The sequence below is a fragment of the Filicampus tigris genome, chromosome 21, assembly GCF_054856515.1.
Source record: "Filicampus tigris isolate MCC_2025a chromosome 21, RoL_Ftig_1.0, whole genome shotgun sequence".
Classification (NCBI taxonomy): Eukaryota; Metazoa; Chordata; class Actinopteri; order Syngnathiformes; family Syngnathidae; genus Filicampus; species Filicampus tigris.
This window is the reverse complement of record NC_141237.1, coordinates 14,023,872-14,041,637: the sequence shown is the minus strand read 5'-3', so window position 1 is coordinate 14,041,637 and position 17,766 is coordinate 14,023,872. Positions and strand designations below refer to the sequence as shown.

Here is a 17,766-nt window from a genome sequence, read left to right as displayed (position 1 = left end):
GCCTTTTGCCAGGAATTTGACCACTTAAAGTGTCGCCCTTTCTCAACCAACTGGTGTAACGGCCGTGCCATTTCTGCAAATCCCTCAACAAACCGCCTGTAATATGATGCCAACCCCACAAAACTTTTTACTTCTGTCTGATTCTTGGGGACCATTGCCGGATGCACTGTATCTTCGCTGGATCTACCCCCACCCTTCCGCCGAAATGACATGCCCTAAATAGTGAACCTGGGTCGTGAACAGATCACATTTAGATGGTTTCACCTTCAGATTAGCTTGTTGCAACTTACCCGGCACCTCATCCAACCGCAATAAATGCTCTTGGAAAGTGCGCCCAAACAATTATATCATCCAGGTACACCAGGCATGTAGTCCACTGCAGATCGGCCCAAACCAGACCCATCAGCCATTGAAAGGTGCTGGGGGAATTGCACAAACCAAAATTTAGCACGTTAAATTTGAACAGGCCTTGACGAGTGATGAAGGCAGTCTTATGCCTGTCTGCTGGATCAATTTCCACATGCCAATATCCACTGGCCAGGTCCAACGTGGAAAACCAACAAGCATTTGCTAGACTGTCAAGTGCATCATCAATGCGAGGTAAGGGGTAAGCGTCTTTCCGGGTCACATCATTAAGTCGGCGGTAATCTACGCAGAACCTAAGGGTTCCATCCTTTTTTCGAACTAAGACCACCAGAGCAGCCCAAGGACTACAAGATGGTCTAATAATGCCGTTCACTTGCATTTGCTTAATGTGATCAGCCACCTCTTGTTGTAAGTGTATGGGGACACAACGATGGGGCATCTTAACAGGCTTGCTGTCCCCTGAATCGATCTGATGCAGAGTCAATTGGGTCCGACACAAATCTGTATCACCCGTACTAAACACTGACAAATTACGTCGCAACAATTCATAAGATGCCCTCAACTCAGCATCTACCAAACCCTTTACCTTCACTCCCAAGCGGTCAACAAGCTCTTCCAGGGACCACGATGGGCCAGCTCTACCCACTCCCTCCTCCTCCATTTTAGGTTCCATGGGCTCCACCTCAACGTCTGTAAACAGAGTCCCTACTCGCATCCCCTTTTATAGGGTAAGTGGCTCTTCAGTCACATTTATTACGCGCACCGGTACGGCCCCTTTTTCTACCCGGCAGACGACCCGAGCCACCAACACATCACAGTGTTTGGAAAGGGATGTAGCCGGCTCCAATAATCCCTCAGCATGTTCGCAAAACTGATTCTGGACCGCCCCTGCAATAATCACTTCACTCCGTGGGGGGACAGTTGTATCCGACTGAATCACCACGGTTTGGGCCTTTTCCCCATCCCCCGGTACCACTAACGGAAGTAATTTCCCCAATAATTCGCATGTTTTTGTTCCAAAATCAATCACTGCCCCATACTTAGAAAGAAAATCGAAGCTCGATAGAATCTCTTGGGAGGGAATATCCGCCACTAGAAACTCCAACCAACCAACCAATTGATCAAATTGGCACACCGTCCGCCAGCATCCCATTACCTCCATTATTCCCCCATTAGCGGCGAGCACCTTTCCAGCATATCCTATCAGGTCACAAACCCCATTAGTACCTACTAACCACACTTGTTTGGGAATTACAGACACCGTCACCCCACGATCCAACATCACCATAGATTCCCACCCACCAATCTTAGCTAACAGGTACCCCGAACCTGACGTACCACTCAACGTGGCCACTTTTGGAAAGGAGGGGGCGGGCATTGGGAACGCTGAACCCGCCCCCTTTAGTTTCCTGACAAATATGGGCAATCGAATGTGCCGGTTACATCCACATTCTCAGCACCCAGTACTAACTTCCGTCGCCCTTTGATTCTGACCCTCCATCACAACTGGGGGGGGTTTAGAGGAGGTCACCTTCCCAGGGGTCGCTTTAAACAACTGTAAAGCGATTGTAATGATTTTACCTCCTGGCGCAGGCCCTCTACCATTCCAAACAAATTCGGCATACGATCGTCCTGTTTAGGTGCTTCTAAAACACCCCTAACCCTAGCGTCAGTTGTAAGGTGGCCTTGTTCTAGGGCTCTCAAAACTTCCATCTCCGAGGCCAAGTTCACAGCCTCCTCCAACGTACGCGGCTTCGCACTCGAGAATCACCGGTTGCAAAATGGGTCACTAATTGATCGCGTGCCAGTAAATTCATCACCAAATTACCAATTCTTGCGCCGACTCGTGTAACCGCTTTCTAGATAAGAAGCTGGCTCGTGACGAATCTTCACTATCCTGCGGCTCCAAACATCTAGACATGGCAGCTTTTAACGATGCAAAGTTACTTTTAGCCTCAATTGACAGTCCGCTATAAATATCCCGAGCCCGGCCTGACAACAGCAGCGACATGAATTTTAACTTCAGTGGCTCATTCGAGCCATTTACATCTGCTGCCAACTCAAATTGCTCGGCCCAGTCAGACCATTCGCGGCCAACCCCGCTAACCCCCTGTGTGACCTATATCTTTGCTACTGTAACAATGAAAATTTCCCCACTGTGGGATCAATAAAGGCATTCTTATTCTTATTATTCTTATTCTTAAACGTCTCCGGCATGAAAACAGGGCGATTAGTGGCCAACAATCCCCCACGCGGGGGAGTCCCCAGCTCGCTTGAGGAATGGCCGGGGGAGACGGCACCTACTTCAGCGGCAGGTGATGTAATATTCTCAGTCTCTGACATTTTGTTTTAATTAATTAAACGAGACCACGCCGAGGTCCCTTAACGATCAATCCCACCACTGCCACCAGTGTAATAAACCGCCGTGGAGGTTGAACAAACGTACGTGCTGGGTAATGAGTATCCACCACCTTTTACCGGTCAGGTCCGGAGTCAGAGACTGCACCACCAAGCCGCCAAGTAGGGAGTATAGGTCAACTTTATTAAAGATCACAATTAAACCCCCTCCCCGCACACTTCCCCCACAAAATCACACATACAATCGCGCACGCGACAAGAAACGAATACGTAAAAGTATCGCCCACTTAACTGGCCCGATGGCCGAGACCCTCCCCCAGGGTCATGGCTTATGACGCTGGTCCGGCTCGGCTCGATGTCACGAGTCCTCGGGGGAAACGCCGGGCCAGCGCTGAAATCATCGAGCGGCTGCTAATTTGGCAGGCGCTCGAAAAGTTGGTCCGGGGCGTCACTTCACGGCAGTCGGCCGGATAGGCAGGCGGTCTGCTGCAGGCATGTCCATCAGCCGGCACTCCTCACTACCCCGCCCTAGCTATCGCTCGCCCGCTGCGTAGGCTCCTAACGCTGGAACCACTGGACCTACGATACCCTATCTTTGCCGCAGGCAGCCCTATCGGCTACGAACGGCGCCCACCCCCCGCTGTGAATGCACGGCCATAGTCGGGTTCACCCGAGCTGCCCCGCTGCGAGCAGGACATACACAGTACAGAAACCATAATTTTCCTCACGTTTGAACTGCCATGAAAACATTTCCCTCAATAAATAGAAAATCATTCCAGTACATCCATCCATCCATTATCGATACCGCTTATCCTCACAAGGGTCGCTAGGCGCGCTGGAGCCTATCCCAGCTGTCTTCGGGCAGTAGGCGGGGGGCACCCTTAATTGGTTGCCAGCCAATCGCAAGGCACACAGAGACAAACATCCGCACTCACAGTCACACCTAGGGGCAATTTAGAGAGTCCAATCTACTTACCATGCATGTTTTTGGAATGTGGGAGGAAACCGGAATACCCGGAGAAAACCCACGCAGGCACGGGGAGAACATGCAAACTCCACACAGGGAGGCCGGAGGCGGAATCGAATCCACGACCTCTGAACTGTGAGGCAGACGTGCTAACCAGTCGACCACTGTGCCGCCAGTGATAAATTGTGTACACTCTAAAAACAGTTGGGTTAAAAATAACACAATTTGGGTCAAAAATGGACCGAACTTGGGTCAATTTGACCCACCTTCTAGCGTTTTTTTCTACAAAACTACCAATTTTTGCCGTTTTCTGCAAAAACAGCCCAGAAAGTTGCGTCAAATTGACCCAAGTATTTGATTGGTCCATTTTTGACGCAAAATTGTGTTATGTTTGTTAATGTAAAGTTGTTTTTAGAGTGTACTGTATTTTGTACAGACAGTTGTGACATGCAGGAAAGCATTTACCGTAAGTTTTAGAATGCACGCGCATTCAAAAACTTTGGAGCGGATAGCTTGACCACAGAAAAAAAAAGCACGATAGCTTGACCGCAGTGCCAGGGCTGGGCTGACTATCCAATTGTAACTAAGAGGTAGGGAGAAAATAGAAAAAAAAATCAACTACTGGCGTCTCAAGGGACAAAAATGTCAAAGCAAACAAAGATATTGGAAAATACATATTTTCGAATTACTACAACAATATGAACAGACGTGAACAATATCTAACCTTCCATAGACTTTCTGTTTGAGGCTGCAGCTCATTGCTGTAAAATGTAAAATTGTGTAGGAAACAGCCAATCAGAATTAGCCCTACCGTCTAACCCTGATTGGTTAAGAATTGTGACACAATATTAACGCCTGTGTTGCAAGTGTGAATCAGCGTATTGTATGTGTGTGGTCAGTTTCGTACATGCGAAACACATTTTTGAAATCACAAAACATGCTTTTGTAGAGAGTATTTCACATTACCATCACACGAAATGCATTTTTGTACGTGGTATTTGTCATTACGCTGACGTAATTGTGGCATGAATCTAACGACATAGATTTACTGGAAATGGTCTGCACCTTCAGACGCGCACATTTAACCGGATGTGGCGCTAACACGTGCTCACTTCCTGTATACATATCTCGTGAGAATGGTTCCTAACATAAATCTTAAAGTGGAAATCGACCCAAGAATATTTTTTTCAAGAATATGTTCCCAGCAGGCCCACTAGTTGAAATAATATTCTAATTAATATTGCATTTGTGGACTAAGAGTTAAGCAGCAAAATCCACCCGTTTTTAGCAATCAGGGGCGGCCATTTTGTAATTTCTGTCACCTGAACATGACATCACAGTAGCTCACGTTAATGACCAATCACGATTCAGCTTCAGAAAACAGGTTAGCCATGATTGGTCATTACCTGAGCTATGAGAACTGTGATGTAATTTTCAGTCGACAGAAGTGATAAAATGGCCACCCCCAGAGATGGCTAAAAACGAGTGGATTAACTCTTATTCCACAAACGTTATTTATCGGACTGCAATGTTTCAACTAGAGGGCGTGTGAAGGTGAAGGCGAAGGCCTTCACATATGTTATTGTACACCATTCACCTTTATTATTGTGTGAAGGCGAAGGCCTGATCTGAGCACGGGACCATCTGTGAAGATCAGCCCCATAGGCAGGGCCAGCCAGGGAGGAGACCAACCCACATTATGTTTAGATTTTGAAGACAGTATAAATGTGAGGGCTGCATGTTAGACCGCGCCCCTTTTCTTCCCTCGCCCGTCTTGGGTGAGAGCATTCGCGAGGATGGAAAAGATGACCAGATCTGCTTATTGTATGATTCCTGAACTTCAGAGATGGTAAAGAAAGCTGACGAGAAAATTCAATCGATTTGTGTGAGTCTTTATTATAATTATTATTCACATATTGGATGCCCTCTTAGATAAGATTAGAAGATAAAACAAACACGCAGTGAGTTGTTTTTGTGAATTGATAATTGGGCTTGCGCCCTGGTGACCCTATAGCAACCAACAACTCCAACAAATTGGTGACCCTGACATGATCTCTCAAGGTGGGTCCATTGGCTGCTCTGAGCTCCTACAATATTACAGCCAGCCGGTAAAAGTAAATTAAATAAGGTAAGGGAGAACCTGTTTATACAAAAATCTCCTAATTCTGCTTTGTGATATTGTGGAGTTGAGGAGCGTGGCCTGAAATAATGTTAGATAAATGCTCTGAAATTCAGGAATTTATTGCTTTATAGTGGTTGATATTTTTGTTGCTTGCTTGTTGTTATTGACGCCATTTACTTAAGCAGCGTTGTATAAAATGCTTTAAGCGTGCAGCTGTCCTGTTTGCGCTTTTTGGTGTGATTGCTGTACAGTTTGTTTAAGGTAGTTTAGTGGAAGTGAAGGTGTGACCGCTTGGCCAGTGGTAGCCACCAGAAAGGCCTGGGAGCCTTGTGCCAAGAGGGCACCCGAGTGCCACTGAAGGGCCTCGGAGAGACGCACAGCTCATTAGCAGCGTGTTGTGGGTGCGACTCCGATAACTATGGCTTGTGACGTACATACAGAGTTCAGAAGATAGGGCAATCGTGGATTTTCCGAGTCACCAGTTAAAATCAATGATTAATCAAGTGGATTTAACATTATCTGCCTTTGTCAATAATTGTGATCTTGCATGTTAAATTGTCTATTTTGAGTTGCTGTTTGTGTGCATGCCTTCTGAATGTTATTTGATGGTGTTTTATTTGATCGTTGTTTGTTTATGTTTGCCTCGTATGAGTATTTGATTTTTGCTGACTTTTCTGTATATTGTGTGATAAGAGAATACTATTAGTATCAAGTAGCGTGTTGACGAAGCGCTTTTTCTTAGTTCTGAATTTTCGAGTGTCGGATTGAGGTGGGGAGACGTGAAATGGATGTCTTGAAATGTTTGGTCTACATTGACACTTGGACATGTGATAACTAGGTCATTTCTGAATATCTTTTTTACTTTCAACCACTCAAAATGTTCAGTGGGATCACACCTATGCATATACATATATAGTTGTTATTTATTTATTTATTGTCGATGCCCTCTATGGACAATAAAAGCGGTATTGTGCTATGAGAACTAAGTCATTTATGAATATTTAAATATTTTTTACAAATATGTATTAAAAATCAAAGTGAAATGTTATATAAGGTAATTGAATCATGAAAGGTTAAAAAAATAAAATCATAACTGAAGAATTTAGAACAGAATTCATGTAAATCAAACGAACAACTACAGAACCAAGCACTATAACAAAAACAACAAACTCTGACAACTAGTCCAGGTGGTCAACAGTCTCTTTGCCGTGGTTGTAGTTGATATAATTTAAAAATTATTCTTGGCTTTCTTTTTCTTCAAAATTCCCTGAACCATTCAGTCAACAAGTGCGTTTTGTTTACGTTCTCACTGCAGACTGCACGTCTTCTAACGCAAGCGCACGCGCACACACACACATTGTCACAAAAGCCTGAACGTTGCGTGCGCGTGCGTGCGCGTGAACGTGCGCGTGCACATGCGTTCACGCACGCACACATTCATATCCACACATGAACATTTGATAAGTACTCTTACTTCAGTAAAACATTGTTTGTCACAATTGTCCAATTGGTCATGAACGCGCACTCACACGCGCGCGCACGCACACACGGTCACAAAGCCTGAACGTCTTGCGTGGGCGTGCGTGTGAACGTGCATGCGTTCACGCACGCACACATTCATATCTGTTAGAACGCATGCAACAAACGTGCAGTTTTGCAGAAAGCATTTCGCAATACGACCGCACATATTCCCTTGCACACACGCGCACGGCTGACGCGTGTGAGCGTATGTGCGTGTAGTTACACACGTCTGAAAAGGCAAAGCAAAATTTTGCAAATGGCAGCCAATGTCACCCTGGAAGTAGAAACACTACTGGGATGACCCCAGCATAATCAGAAGGTCTTGGCGCCACCTGGAGGATTAGGGCTGTTCACACTCTCAACATTAATTTTATACTTTGACCGCGTAGTACACTCGTCACACAATAGTTTCATTCGGTAATCATTGAAAAATGCACAAAAACACATCAGGTTTACAGTGCATCAAAAATCATGATTTATAATGGGACTCACAAACTCTCACTGCACAGTATAAGTCTGTGGGTTGATGTAAGCAGACACACGTACACAGCCTGAAAGTCTTGGGTGCGCGTGTGTGTGTGAACGTCCGTGCATGTGCACGTGCACGCACGCACACGCTCACATTCATATCGACACATGAACATTTGATAAGTACTCTTACTTTACTAAAACGCAATTTTTTCATAATTCATAATGTAATTCATCTCACACACTCACTCACGCGCTCGCGTATACACACACACGCACACACACGAACGTTTCTTGTCAATCACAATGCAGCTTTTTATGCATGGAGCGCCACTTTCACAGCGAATACACTAGCGAAAGCAATGAGATCTCATTTGCATACAGCATTTTCATTTTCCAATATGAGCGCACGTATTCATTTGCACACGCGCGCATGGCTGAGGCGCGTGTACGTGAGTGTATATTCCTGTACGTGCACGCACGCACACAACTGTTTTTTCTCAAATAGAGTTGACCCGGAAAAAATCGGGTCATGCAAACTCATGCCTCGAGCACATACGTACCTCGAAGCAAAATCATTAGTTGTCCCCTAGTGCCACCTGGTGTGGATTAGGGCTGTTAACACTCTAAACTCCAATTTTAGATTTTCACGGCTTAGTAGACCCGTCACACAATGTTTTAATCATTGAAAATGCACGAAAACGCATCAGGTTAGAGTGCGTCAAAAATCATGCTTTATAATGGGAGTCAATGGGACATATTTTGGACATTTGAAGTCATGCGCACTCAACTTGATCAGCTCGTAGGTGCAATGGTTTAGAAATGCCGGCACAGTGCCATTTTGAACGTCTGCCTGTTTTAGCAATCCGAGGGAAATTTCAGATCCCTTGCGTTTTTTTTTCTATGCTTTCTCTTTGATGTAAAAGAAGAAAACATCAAATTTGTCCAAAATATGTTCAATCTGGCATGAGGATTAAATTGCACTTCAAGGTCTATTTCATAATGAAAAGAATAAAACCTTGTCTTCATTTATTTTATAAAAACACTTTTGCTCATTAAATATAATTTTAAGAAAACATTCAGCTCAAAATGTCTGGCAGAATACTTTATTTTACGTACTGTACCACGTATAAAATAAGGATGTTATTTTATTCTTATACAGTGTATAAAATATCAAGGTATCCTGCCTTATATTGCGTTACTAAATCCTAAATGGCCATATTAGACATTAGGATTATTTTTTTTTTAATGGGCAAAAGTGTTTTAGAAAATAAATGAAGTCAAAGTTCTAATTATCTTTTTTTTTTGCTGATTCGAAACACAATCCGATCCGTGACTCAAAATCTGCGACTGATCTGAACCGTGACTTATGTGATCCGTTGAACCACTAGTGAATATAAAGTCAATCTCTATGGTGTTAGATCGATGCCACAATTACATAAGCGTAATGTCAAATACCGCGTACAAAAATGTGTTTTGTGTGTATGTAATGTGAAATATCATGTACAAAAAGGGTTTCGCGTGTATGTAATGTGAAATGTCACGTACAAAACGCATGTTTTGTACGTTCCAAAATGTGTTTCGCGTGTACAAAACCGTCCACGCGCACGCACAATTTTTTTACACTTGCTTCTTCTCTCTACTAGCATACAATACGCTGATTCATGCTTGGGATTCAAGTGTTATAATAGTGCCACAATTTTTAACCAATCAGGAGTCGGACAGTAGGGCTATTTCTGATTGGCTGTTCACTGACCAATCGTAATTAAGAGGGTGGGGAGAAACTGAATTTTTACCTTAACCCAAATATTGACTGCATGGAAACGTACTGTAGTCACTATGGTGGTGGGGACAAAAGGGAAGAGGCATGGGCGTCGTGAAGTCGAAATGTCGGAGGTCGCGTACATCGTAATTCGAGGACTGCCCATACCACCCTTTTTCTCAAATATTGTTCACAAACCAGTCTAAATCTGTGACAGTGAGCACTTCTCCTTTGCCAAGATAATCCATTCCACCTCAACTGGGTGCCATATCAAGATGCTGATTAGACACTATCAGTTGTGCACAGGTGGGCCATAGACTGCCCACAATAAAAAGCCACTCTGAAAGGTGCAGGGTTTTTTTTAATTTGGGGTGAGGGGTCCGGGCAGTTGCAAAACCAGGTAGTACTGATCGTCGTGGTGATAAGCGGTTTGGATAATAGATGGATGGATAAAATAAATACTGTAAATATTGAAAGAGGTAAATAAATATTGAAATAAAATACAGCAAAAATCCTTTGTGAAACATGTCATTGTTTATTTGTAACATTTTGGAAAACTACAACATTTCGCTCAGATTGACATCTAAAAAAATATTGATTCAAAATTGATTTTCATTTTGCGTTCATTGAACAGATCAATCCATGTTAAATATTTCTTTGGGAAAAAAAAATATCTCATGCAAAACAGCAGATCAGATTACAAACGTGGGAGCAAAACACCTCCAACAGGATCACTGGCTTTGAGTCGTAACACGAGGTGGAAGTGGAATTATTCGCAGAGGAATTTCATCCCGTGTGCATAAGTAAGGAAACAAATATTTGCCGTCAGATGCACTCGGCCAAAACAAGACCGTTTTTTTGCACAATTGAGTGTTTGTTAGAGATTCAAAAAATGAAACTGATTGTTCATTCATGTCCACTTCAACTCGGATCTTCTGTGGCTCCTCTGGCTCATTTCCGAAGGGACCAAACCCGATGTAACCAATCTGAAAACCAATGCCCCAGTCCTCCATGTTACCATGTATTCTTTGGACACTGCTGTCTTTTTCCAAAACTCACGCTGGTCAGATCTTCAGACAGGCTGACTCCCGGACCGGCCGAGTTTGGGTCCAGGATGACGGGACTGTAGGAGACCATCTCCTTCATTCGTTCCCACACGTCGAACTTGGGGTTTGCCCACGTGTTTGGCTTCGTCCAGCAGAGCTCCTGGAGTGGGCAGCTTGGGCTCTTGGATTCTGACCATCACGGTCTTGTAGTTCTTCATCAAGGAAACGGGGTCAGACGTCAGCAGCTCTTCGGTGCTTCTGATGACGTCTGAGAGAGCGGCCACGTCTCTGCCGAGAGCCTCGACCTTCTTCTTCATCATCCGAGTCTTCCTCCGCTCTTCCTTCCTCACAGCAGACAACCTGGCCTCTTCCTCAACCCGCAGGAAGCGATGAAGCCCCTCAAAATTCTTCTTAATCTTCCTTTCCACCTGCTCTCTCTGGACCTTGATGTACGGCACTTGTTCATTGCAGCGGTCTCTCATTTTACTATAATCTGTCAGTCTGAAGCCGAACTCAAACAGGGCACCCTCCAGTTCGCCTTTGTGACGTCTGACAGCTTCATTGATGGAGCAGAACTTGTGCCTAGTGTGGAGTTTTGAGTATGTGCAGACGAGGCACACATACTCCTCGTGGTCTAGACAGAAGAATTTAAGTTTCTCCTTATGCAAGCTGCAACTCACCTCCAACTCCACTTCACTTTGTGAAAAGGCTTCACACACATTCCTCAGTGCCAAGTTTGAAGGTGGATCCATCAAGCTACACTTTTTTCTACAGACTGGACACGATTGATCTCCTTTCAGTTCCCACCACTGCTCCACGAACGCACGACAGAAGCTGTGACTGCATAGCAGTATGACAGGATCTTTGAAAATGTCCAAACAGGACGCACATTTGAGATTGTCAACAACGCTTCTAGCCATGGTCCTTGCTAAGACACCGACTCGGTGCTTCCGACGGTCACGCTCAAGAGAGCTGCAGCGTGTCTGCCTCAGTCACGAGCGAAGTCCCCAAGTGCACTTCCCGCTTTAGTTTTCAGACTCGATCCCAGCAAAATGCATGTCGTTACCTGGGAATCACACAAAGGCACTTTATTATCACTTGGACACACAAAAGAACATTTCAATTCAACATCTCACACAGGTAAAACCAAGTGAATAAACAAAAATATTTTCGTCACCTAGCATTATTTTGCTGTGAATCACGCGAGAATTTGGTCGAGAGTGCGGTAATCGATGCTTTATTTGCCACATTTGACTGTAGGCTGCAGTGATGGAGTCGGATTTGCTTTGCATTGGTGAGGAATTTTCCACATGTAAATAAGCAGAAGACGCGATGGCTGCAGCAGCTATTCTACAATCAGAAGTTCCGGGGTGATACAAAGACCAGGTGGCGTAGAGGGCTGTGTGGGCGGGGTCAAGGAGTGGGGGAGCTGTGCATCCATCTTATTTCTAAAATAACCCAAATTCATTTTTCTCCTGGTCATTATTTTCAATAGTTAAAAAAAGAAAAAAATTAAATATATCAACATCGACCAATATGAAACACTGATATACTTTGCAGTCATATCGCCCAGCCCAAGTGAATACAAATTTTGTACCACTTTTATTGAGTTGCAGTCTCATCCTCCTCAGTTATTCTCCTCATATAGTGGAATTTAGCAACTCGTAGGGCTGCTCGATTATGAAATTTGTTTTAATCACGATTATTTTGGTAATAATTCAAATCACGATTATTCAAACGATTATTTATTTTTTGCTACAAAACAAGAACAGGTTTAAACATGTAAAAAATATGAAGACAAAATTCTTTGAAACGCGATAATAATTTAAGTTCGTTTTGTATCCAACAACATTTATTAAATGATTATTTTTTTAAATTTAAAGTGCAAATGTATAAATTAAAGTATGGTTTCCTTGTATAAACAAACGAGTCGACTTGCTATGCACTTATAAATTGCCAAAGTAGTGAACTGCTTTGAGTAAAATGCCAATTTTGACAAAATAACAGACATGCTATTCATCTATACATTTAGACCTTTGTCCGGTGACTTTTTTGTTTTGTTTTTAAAGTAATATTTACATATAGTAAACAAAGTTAAAGTAATTTGATTCTGATAAATAAATTTAATATGCTGACTGGGTTTAAACTGATTTAAATGTTGACTGTTACATACTAGTACGTAATCTATACAATACTTATAAATTACAGTAGGCCATATATAAACTGTATTACAATACAATGACAACGAATAATATGTTTGCAAATTGCATTTGAAGCAATTTGAAACAAAAATGAACACAAAAAAATTTACTTCATATTATAGAAGAAATTTAACTTAAGTCACAGTAATAATGTTTAGCATGGTTTCTATTTCAGAGATGGTCTGGAGAGGCCGAGGAGGCCTTAAAGGACTGCTTCAGCACAACTGTGTGGGAAGTATTCAGCGATGCTCACGGGGAAGACATTAGTAGTCTAACGGACACTGTTACAGACTATACAAATTTCCGCATGGAGAACACCATACCCACCAGGACAGTAAGGTGTTTCTCCAACAACAAACCCTGGATCACACCAGACATAAAAGCTCTCCTGAAGGAGAAGAGGAGGGCTTTTGCGTCAGGCAACATAGAGGAGCGGAGGACTGTGCAGCGCCAGCTGAGGAGGAGGATCAGAGAGGGGAAAAGGTCCTACAGGAAGAGGATGGAGGAGCAGCTGCTGCAGAATAACGCCAGGGGAGTCTGGAGGGGCCTGAAGACCATCTCAGGCCACGGACAACCCAAGACCCGGACTGGGGGTGACCTGCAGTGGGCAAATGAGCTGAATCTCTTTTTCAACAGGTTCGATCAGATGCCTGCCTCCACTCAGTCTCTCCCGCTGCAGCCTCCACCTACTCCTCCTGCTGGGCGTGTCATCCCCTCCCCTCTTTTCTCCACAGTCTCCAGCTCCCAGCTACACCAGATAGCCACCACTCCCTCCTGTCCAGCCTTGGCCTTCACAACATCTCAGGTGAGGAACCAGCTGAAGAAGTTGGAGGCGAGGAAGGCAGCGGGTCCAGATGGCATCAGCCCCCAGCTCCTCAAATCCTGCGCAGACCAGCTGTGTGGAATTGTCCAGCACATGTTCAACCTGAGCCTGAAGCTGGGCAGGGTCCCCCAGCTATGGAAAACATCCTGCCTGGTCCCGGTGCCAAAGACCCCCCCACCCGAAGGAGCTCAACAGCTTCAGACCAGTGGCGCTGACGTCTCACCTGATGAAGACCCTGGAGAGACTGGTCCTTGTCCACCTGCGCCCCCTGGTGAGCTCCTCAATGGACCCACTCCAGTTCGCATATCAGCCTGGCATCAGTGTGGATGATGTAATCATCTACCTCCTCCACACTTCACTCTCCCACCTGGAGAAGGCGGGGAGCACTGTGAGGATCATGTTCTTTGATTTCTCCAGTGCTTTCAACACCATCCAGCCCACCCTACTGGGAGACAAGCTGGAGCGGGCGGGGGTGGCGCACCACCTTACCACATGGATCCAGGACTACCTCACAAACCGGCCACAGTATGTGAGGACACAGGACTGTGTGTCTAACGTGCTCCTCTGCAGCACGGGGGCCCCACAGGGAACTGTCTTGGCTCCCTTCCTGTTCACCCTCTACACCTCGGACTTCAACTACAACACCCCTACCTGTCACCTGCAGAAGATAAGATAAGATAAGATAAGAATGCCTTTATTGATCCCACAGTGGGGAAATTTTCGTTGTTACAGTAGCAAAGATATAGGTCACACAGGGGCGGCGGCATAATGTGGCCATTAATGTATAACATTGACGGCAAACATTTAGAATCAAACCTATGTAGATATACGCAGTAACATGTGTATATACACATGTGTATACACACCAACCTACCTCTACATAAAAAATATGAGGAACACTCATTTCGGGCGTCTGTGTTGTCGCACCAGTCCAGTTTATTGTTCAGATGAACACCCAGGTACTTGTACGTTGAGACTCTCTCAACATCTGTTCCCCGGATATTCACTGGTGCAGGTGCAGAGTGCTGGCGCCTACCGAAATCCACCACCATTTCTTTGGATTTCCCCGCATTGATCAGGAGGCGGTTCTGCTGGCACCAGTCCACAAAACCCTGAGTAAGTTCTCTGTACTCCCGATCATCTCCGCCTGTGATGAGGCCGACAATCGCAGAGTCGTCAGAGAACTTCTGCAGGTGACAGGTAGGGGTGTTGTAGTTGAAGTCCGAGGTGTAGAGGGTGAACAGGAAGGGAGCCAAGACAGTTCCCTGTGGGGCCCCCGTGCTGCAGAGGAGCACGTCAGACACACAGTCCTGTGTTCTCACATACTGTGGCCGGTTTGTGAGGTAGTCCTGGATCCATGTGGTGAGGTGGTGCGCCACCCCCGCCCGCTCCAGCTTGTCTCCCAGTAGGGTGGGCTGGATGGTGTTGAAAGCACTGGAGAAATCAAAGAACATGATCCTCACAGTGCTCCCCGCCTTCTCCAGGTGGGAGAGTGAAGTGTGGAGGAGGTAGATGATGGCATCATCCACACTGATGCCAGGCTGGTATGCGAACTGGAGTGGGTCCATTGAGGAGCTCACCAGGGGGCGCAGGTGGACAAGGACCAGTCTCTCCAGGGTCTTCATCAGGTGAGACGTCAGCGCCACTGGTCTGAAGCTGTTGAGCTCCTTCGGGTGGGGGGTCTTTGGCACCGGGACCAGGCAGGATGTTTTCCATAGCTGGGGGACCCTGCCCAGCTTCAGGCTCAGGTTGAACATGTGCTGGACAATTCCACACAGCTGGTCTGCGCAGGATTTGAGGAGCTGGGGGCTGATGCCATCTGGACCCGCTGCCTTCCTCGCCTTCATCTTCTTCAGCTGGTTCCTCACCTGAGATGTTGTGAAGGCCAAGGCTGGACAGGAAGGAGTGGTGGCTATCTGGTGTAGCTGGGAGCTGGAGTCTGTGGAGAAAAGAGGGGAGGGGGTGACACGCCCAGCAGGAGGAGTAGGTGGAGACTGCAGCAGGAGAGACTGAGTGGAGGCAGGCATCTGATCGAACCTATTGAAAAAGAGATTCAGCTCATTTGCCCACTGCAGGTCCCCCTCAGTCCGGGTCTTGGGTTGTCCGTGGCCTGAGATGGTCTTCAGGCCCCTCCAGACTCCCCTGGCGTTATTCTGCAGCAGCTGCTCCTCCATCCTCTTCCTGTAGGACCTTTTCCCCTCTCTGATCCTCCTCCTCAGCTGGCGCTGCACAGTCCTCCGCTCCTCTATGTTGCCTGACGCAAAAGCCCTCCTCTTCTCCTTCAGGAGAGCTTTTATGTCTGGTGTGATCCAGGGTTTGTTGTTGGAGAAACACCTTACTGTCCTGGTGGGTATGGTGTTCTCCATGCAGAAATTTATATAGTCTGTAACAGTGTCCGTTAGACTACTAATGTCTTCCCCGTGAGCATCGCTGAATACTTCCCACACAGTTGTGCTGAAGCAGTCCTTTAAGGCCTCCTCGGCCTCTCCAGACCATCTCTGAACCGTGCGGGTCACAGCTGGCTGCCTGCGGACCAGAGGTTTGTACACAGACTGGAGAGCCACCAGGTTGTGATCAGCTTTGCCCAGCGGGGGGAGGGGCAGTGATGTGTATGCCTCCTTGGTGTTGGCATAGAAAAGGTCCAGTGTTTTATTGTCTCTGGTGTGGCAGGTGACATACTGTGTGAATGAAGGCAGAGAAGAGGAAGGGGAGGCATGATTGAAGTCACCAGAGATGAGTACCAGGGCATTTGGGTGCTGTGTTTGTAGCCTGCTCACTGCTGCAGTCAAGACATCACAGGCTGTGTCGCTGCTGGCAGCTGGTGGGACGTAGACGGTCACCGCGATCACGTGACTAAACTCTCGCGGGATGTAGAATGGCCTCATGCCAACAGCTAGCAGCTCAATATCCCTGCTGCAAAACTGCTCCTTAATCGTGATGTGCCCAGGATTACACCATCTATCGTTCACAAACACAGCCAGCCCTCCTCCTTTCCTCTTTCCACTCTCCAGCGTCCTGTCCGCGCGTATGATTTGGAAGCCGTCCAATTCTACGACCGCGTTCGGCGTTAGCGTTGTTAGCCACGACTCCGTGAATAGCATCAGGCTAGCCTCCCGGAAGTCCCTCTCGTGCCGGGTAAGCGCCGCTAGCTCGTCCATCTTGTTGGGGAGCGATCTAACATTCCCCATGATAACAGACGGGAGGACGGGATGGTATCGTCTCCTCCTTTCCCGGCGTTTAACCCCCGCACGAGATCCCCGTCTCTTCCTCCTCAGCTCACGGGGGATATCGGGTCTCGCCCCGGGAGCCGGCGCATGGTTAGCACGGAGTGCTAACAGCTGATTCCGGCTGTAAACAATGGGGGCTCGGCTCCGAGCCAAGTCGCCGGACACGATCGCGCAAAAAATAGCAATCAGCAGCAGCAAGAATACCGCAGTTTGGGTGTCCATTGCTACGCAAGTTACGACTATCAATTATACGAAAAAGGTATGAGGAAGAGTAATATTAAAGAACAAAAACACACGAAAAGGCTCACCGATGAGCCGGAGCTACTGTAGCGGGCTGCCACTCGCGCGGCGCCGGAAGTTCTCTGACGACTCTGCGATTGTCGGCTTCATCACAGGCGGAGATGATCGGGAGTACAGAGAACTTACTCAGGGTTTTGTGGACTGGTGCCAGCAGAACCGCCTCCTGATCAATGCGGGGAAATCCAAAGAAATGGTGGTGGATTTCGGTAGGCGCCAACACTCTTCACCTGCACCAGTGAATATCCGGGGAACAGATGTTGAGAGAGTCTCAATTTACAAGTACCTGGGTGTTCATCTGAACAATAAACTGGACTGGTGCGACAACACAGACGCCCTCTATAGGAAGAGTCAGAGCAGACTCTTCCTACTCAGGAGACTGAGGTCTTTTGGGGTTCAGGGGACACTCCTCAGGAACTTTTATGACTCGGTGGTTGCATCGGTCATCTTCCAGGGAGTGGTCACCTGGGCAGGCGGCGTCTCGGCCCGGGACAAGAAGTGGCTGGACAAACTGGTCAGGAGGGCCGGCTCTGTCCTGGGCTGCTCCCTGGACTCTGTGGACTCGGTGGGGGACAGGAGGATGTTGGCCAAGCTGTCATCAATGCTGG

The 17,766-nt window shown here is 46.5% G+C and overlaps 1 protein-coding gene and 1 pseudogene across 1 annotated transcript; both read right to left on the bottom strand.

The window, feature by feature from the left end:
* Positions 1-10,203: 10,203 nt before the first annotated feature.
* On the bottom strand, positions 10,204-11,650 carry LOC147127722 (E3 ubiquitin-protein ligase TRIM35-like; annotated as a pseudogene).
* LOC147127721 (uncharacterized) lies at positions 11,636-16,213 on the bottom strand. The gene is made up of 3 exons (XM_086021586.1): positions 15,672-16,213; positions 15,326-15,573; positions 11,636-11,676 (listed from the first exon to the last, which is right to left on the bottom strand). The coding sequence occupies exons 1-3, from the start codon at positions 15,998-16,000 to the stop codon at positions 11,636-11,638; spliced, it is 618 nt and encodes a 205-aa protein (XP_085877712.1). The 5' UTR covers positions 16,001-16,213.
* Between the last annotated feature and the right edge of the window lie 1,553 nt (positions 16,214-17,766).

Coding starts and splice junctions, on each gene's coding strand:
- LOC147127721 (XM_086021586.1), bottom strand. CDS start 16,000: ATGGAGAACACCATACCCACCAGGACAGTAAGGTGTTTCTCCAACAAC. Junction 15,574..15,671: donor CTGAATCTCTTTTTCAATAG/GTTCGATCAGAT, acceptor TTTTCTCCACAG/ACTCCAGCTCCCAGCTACAC. Junction 11,677..15,325: donor AAACATCCTGCCTGGTCCCG/GTGCCAAAGACC, acceptor TGTGATTCCCAG/GTAACGACATGCATTTTGCT.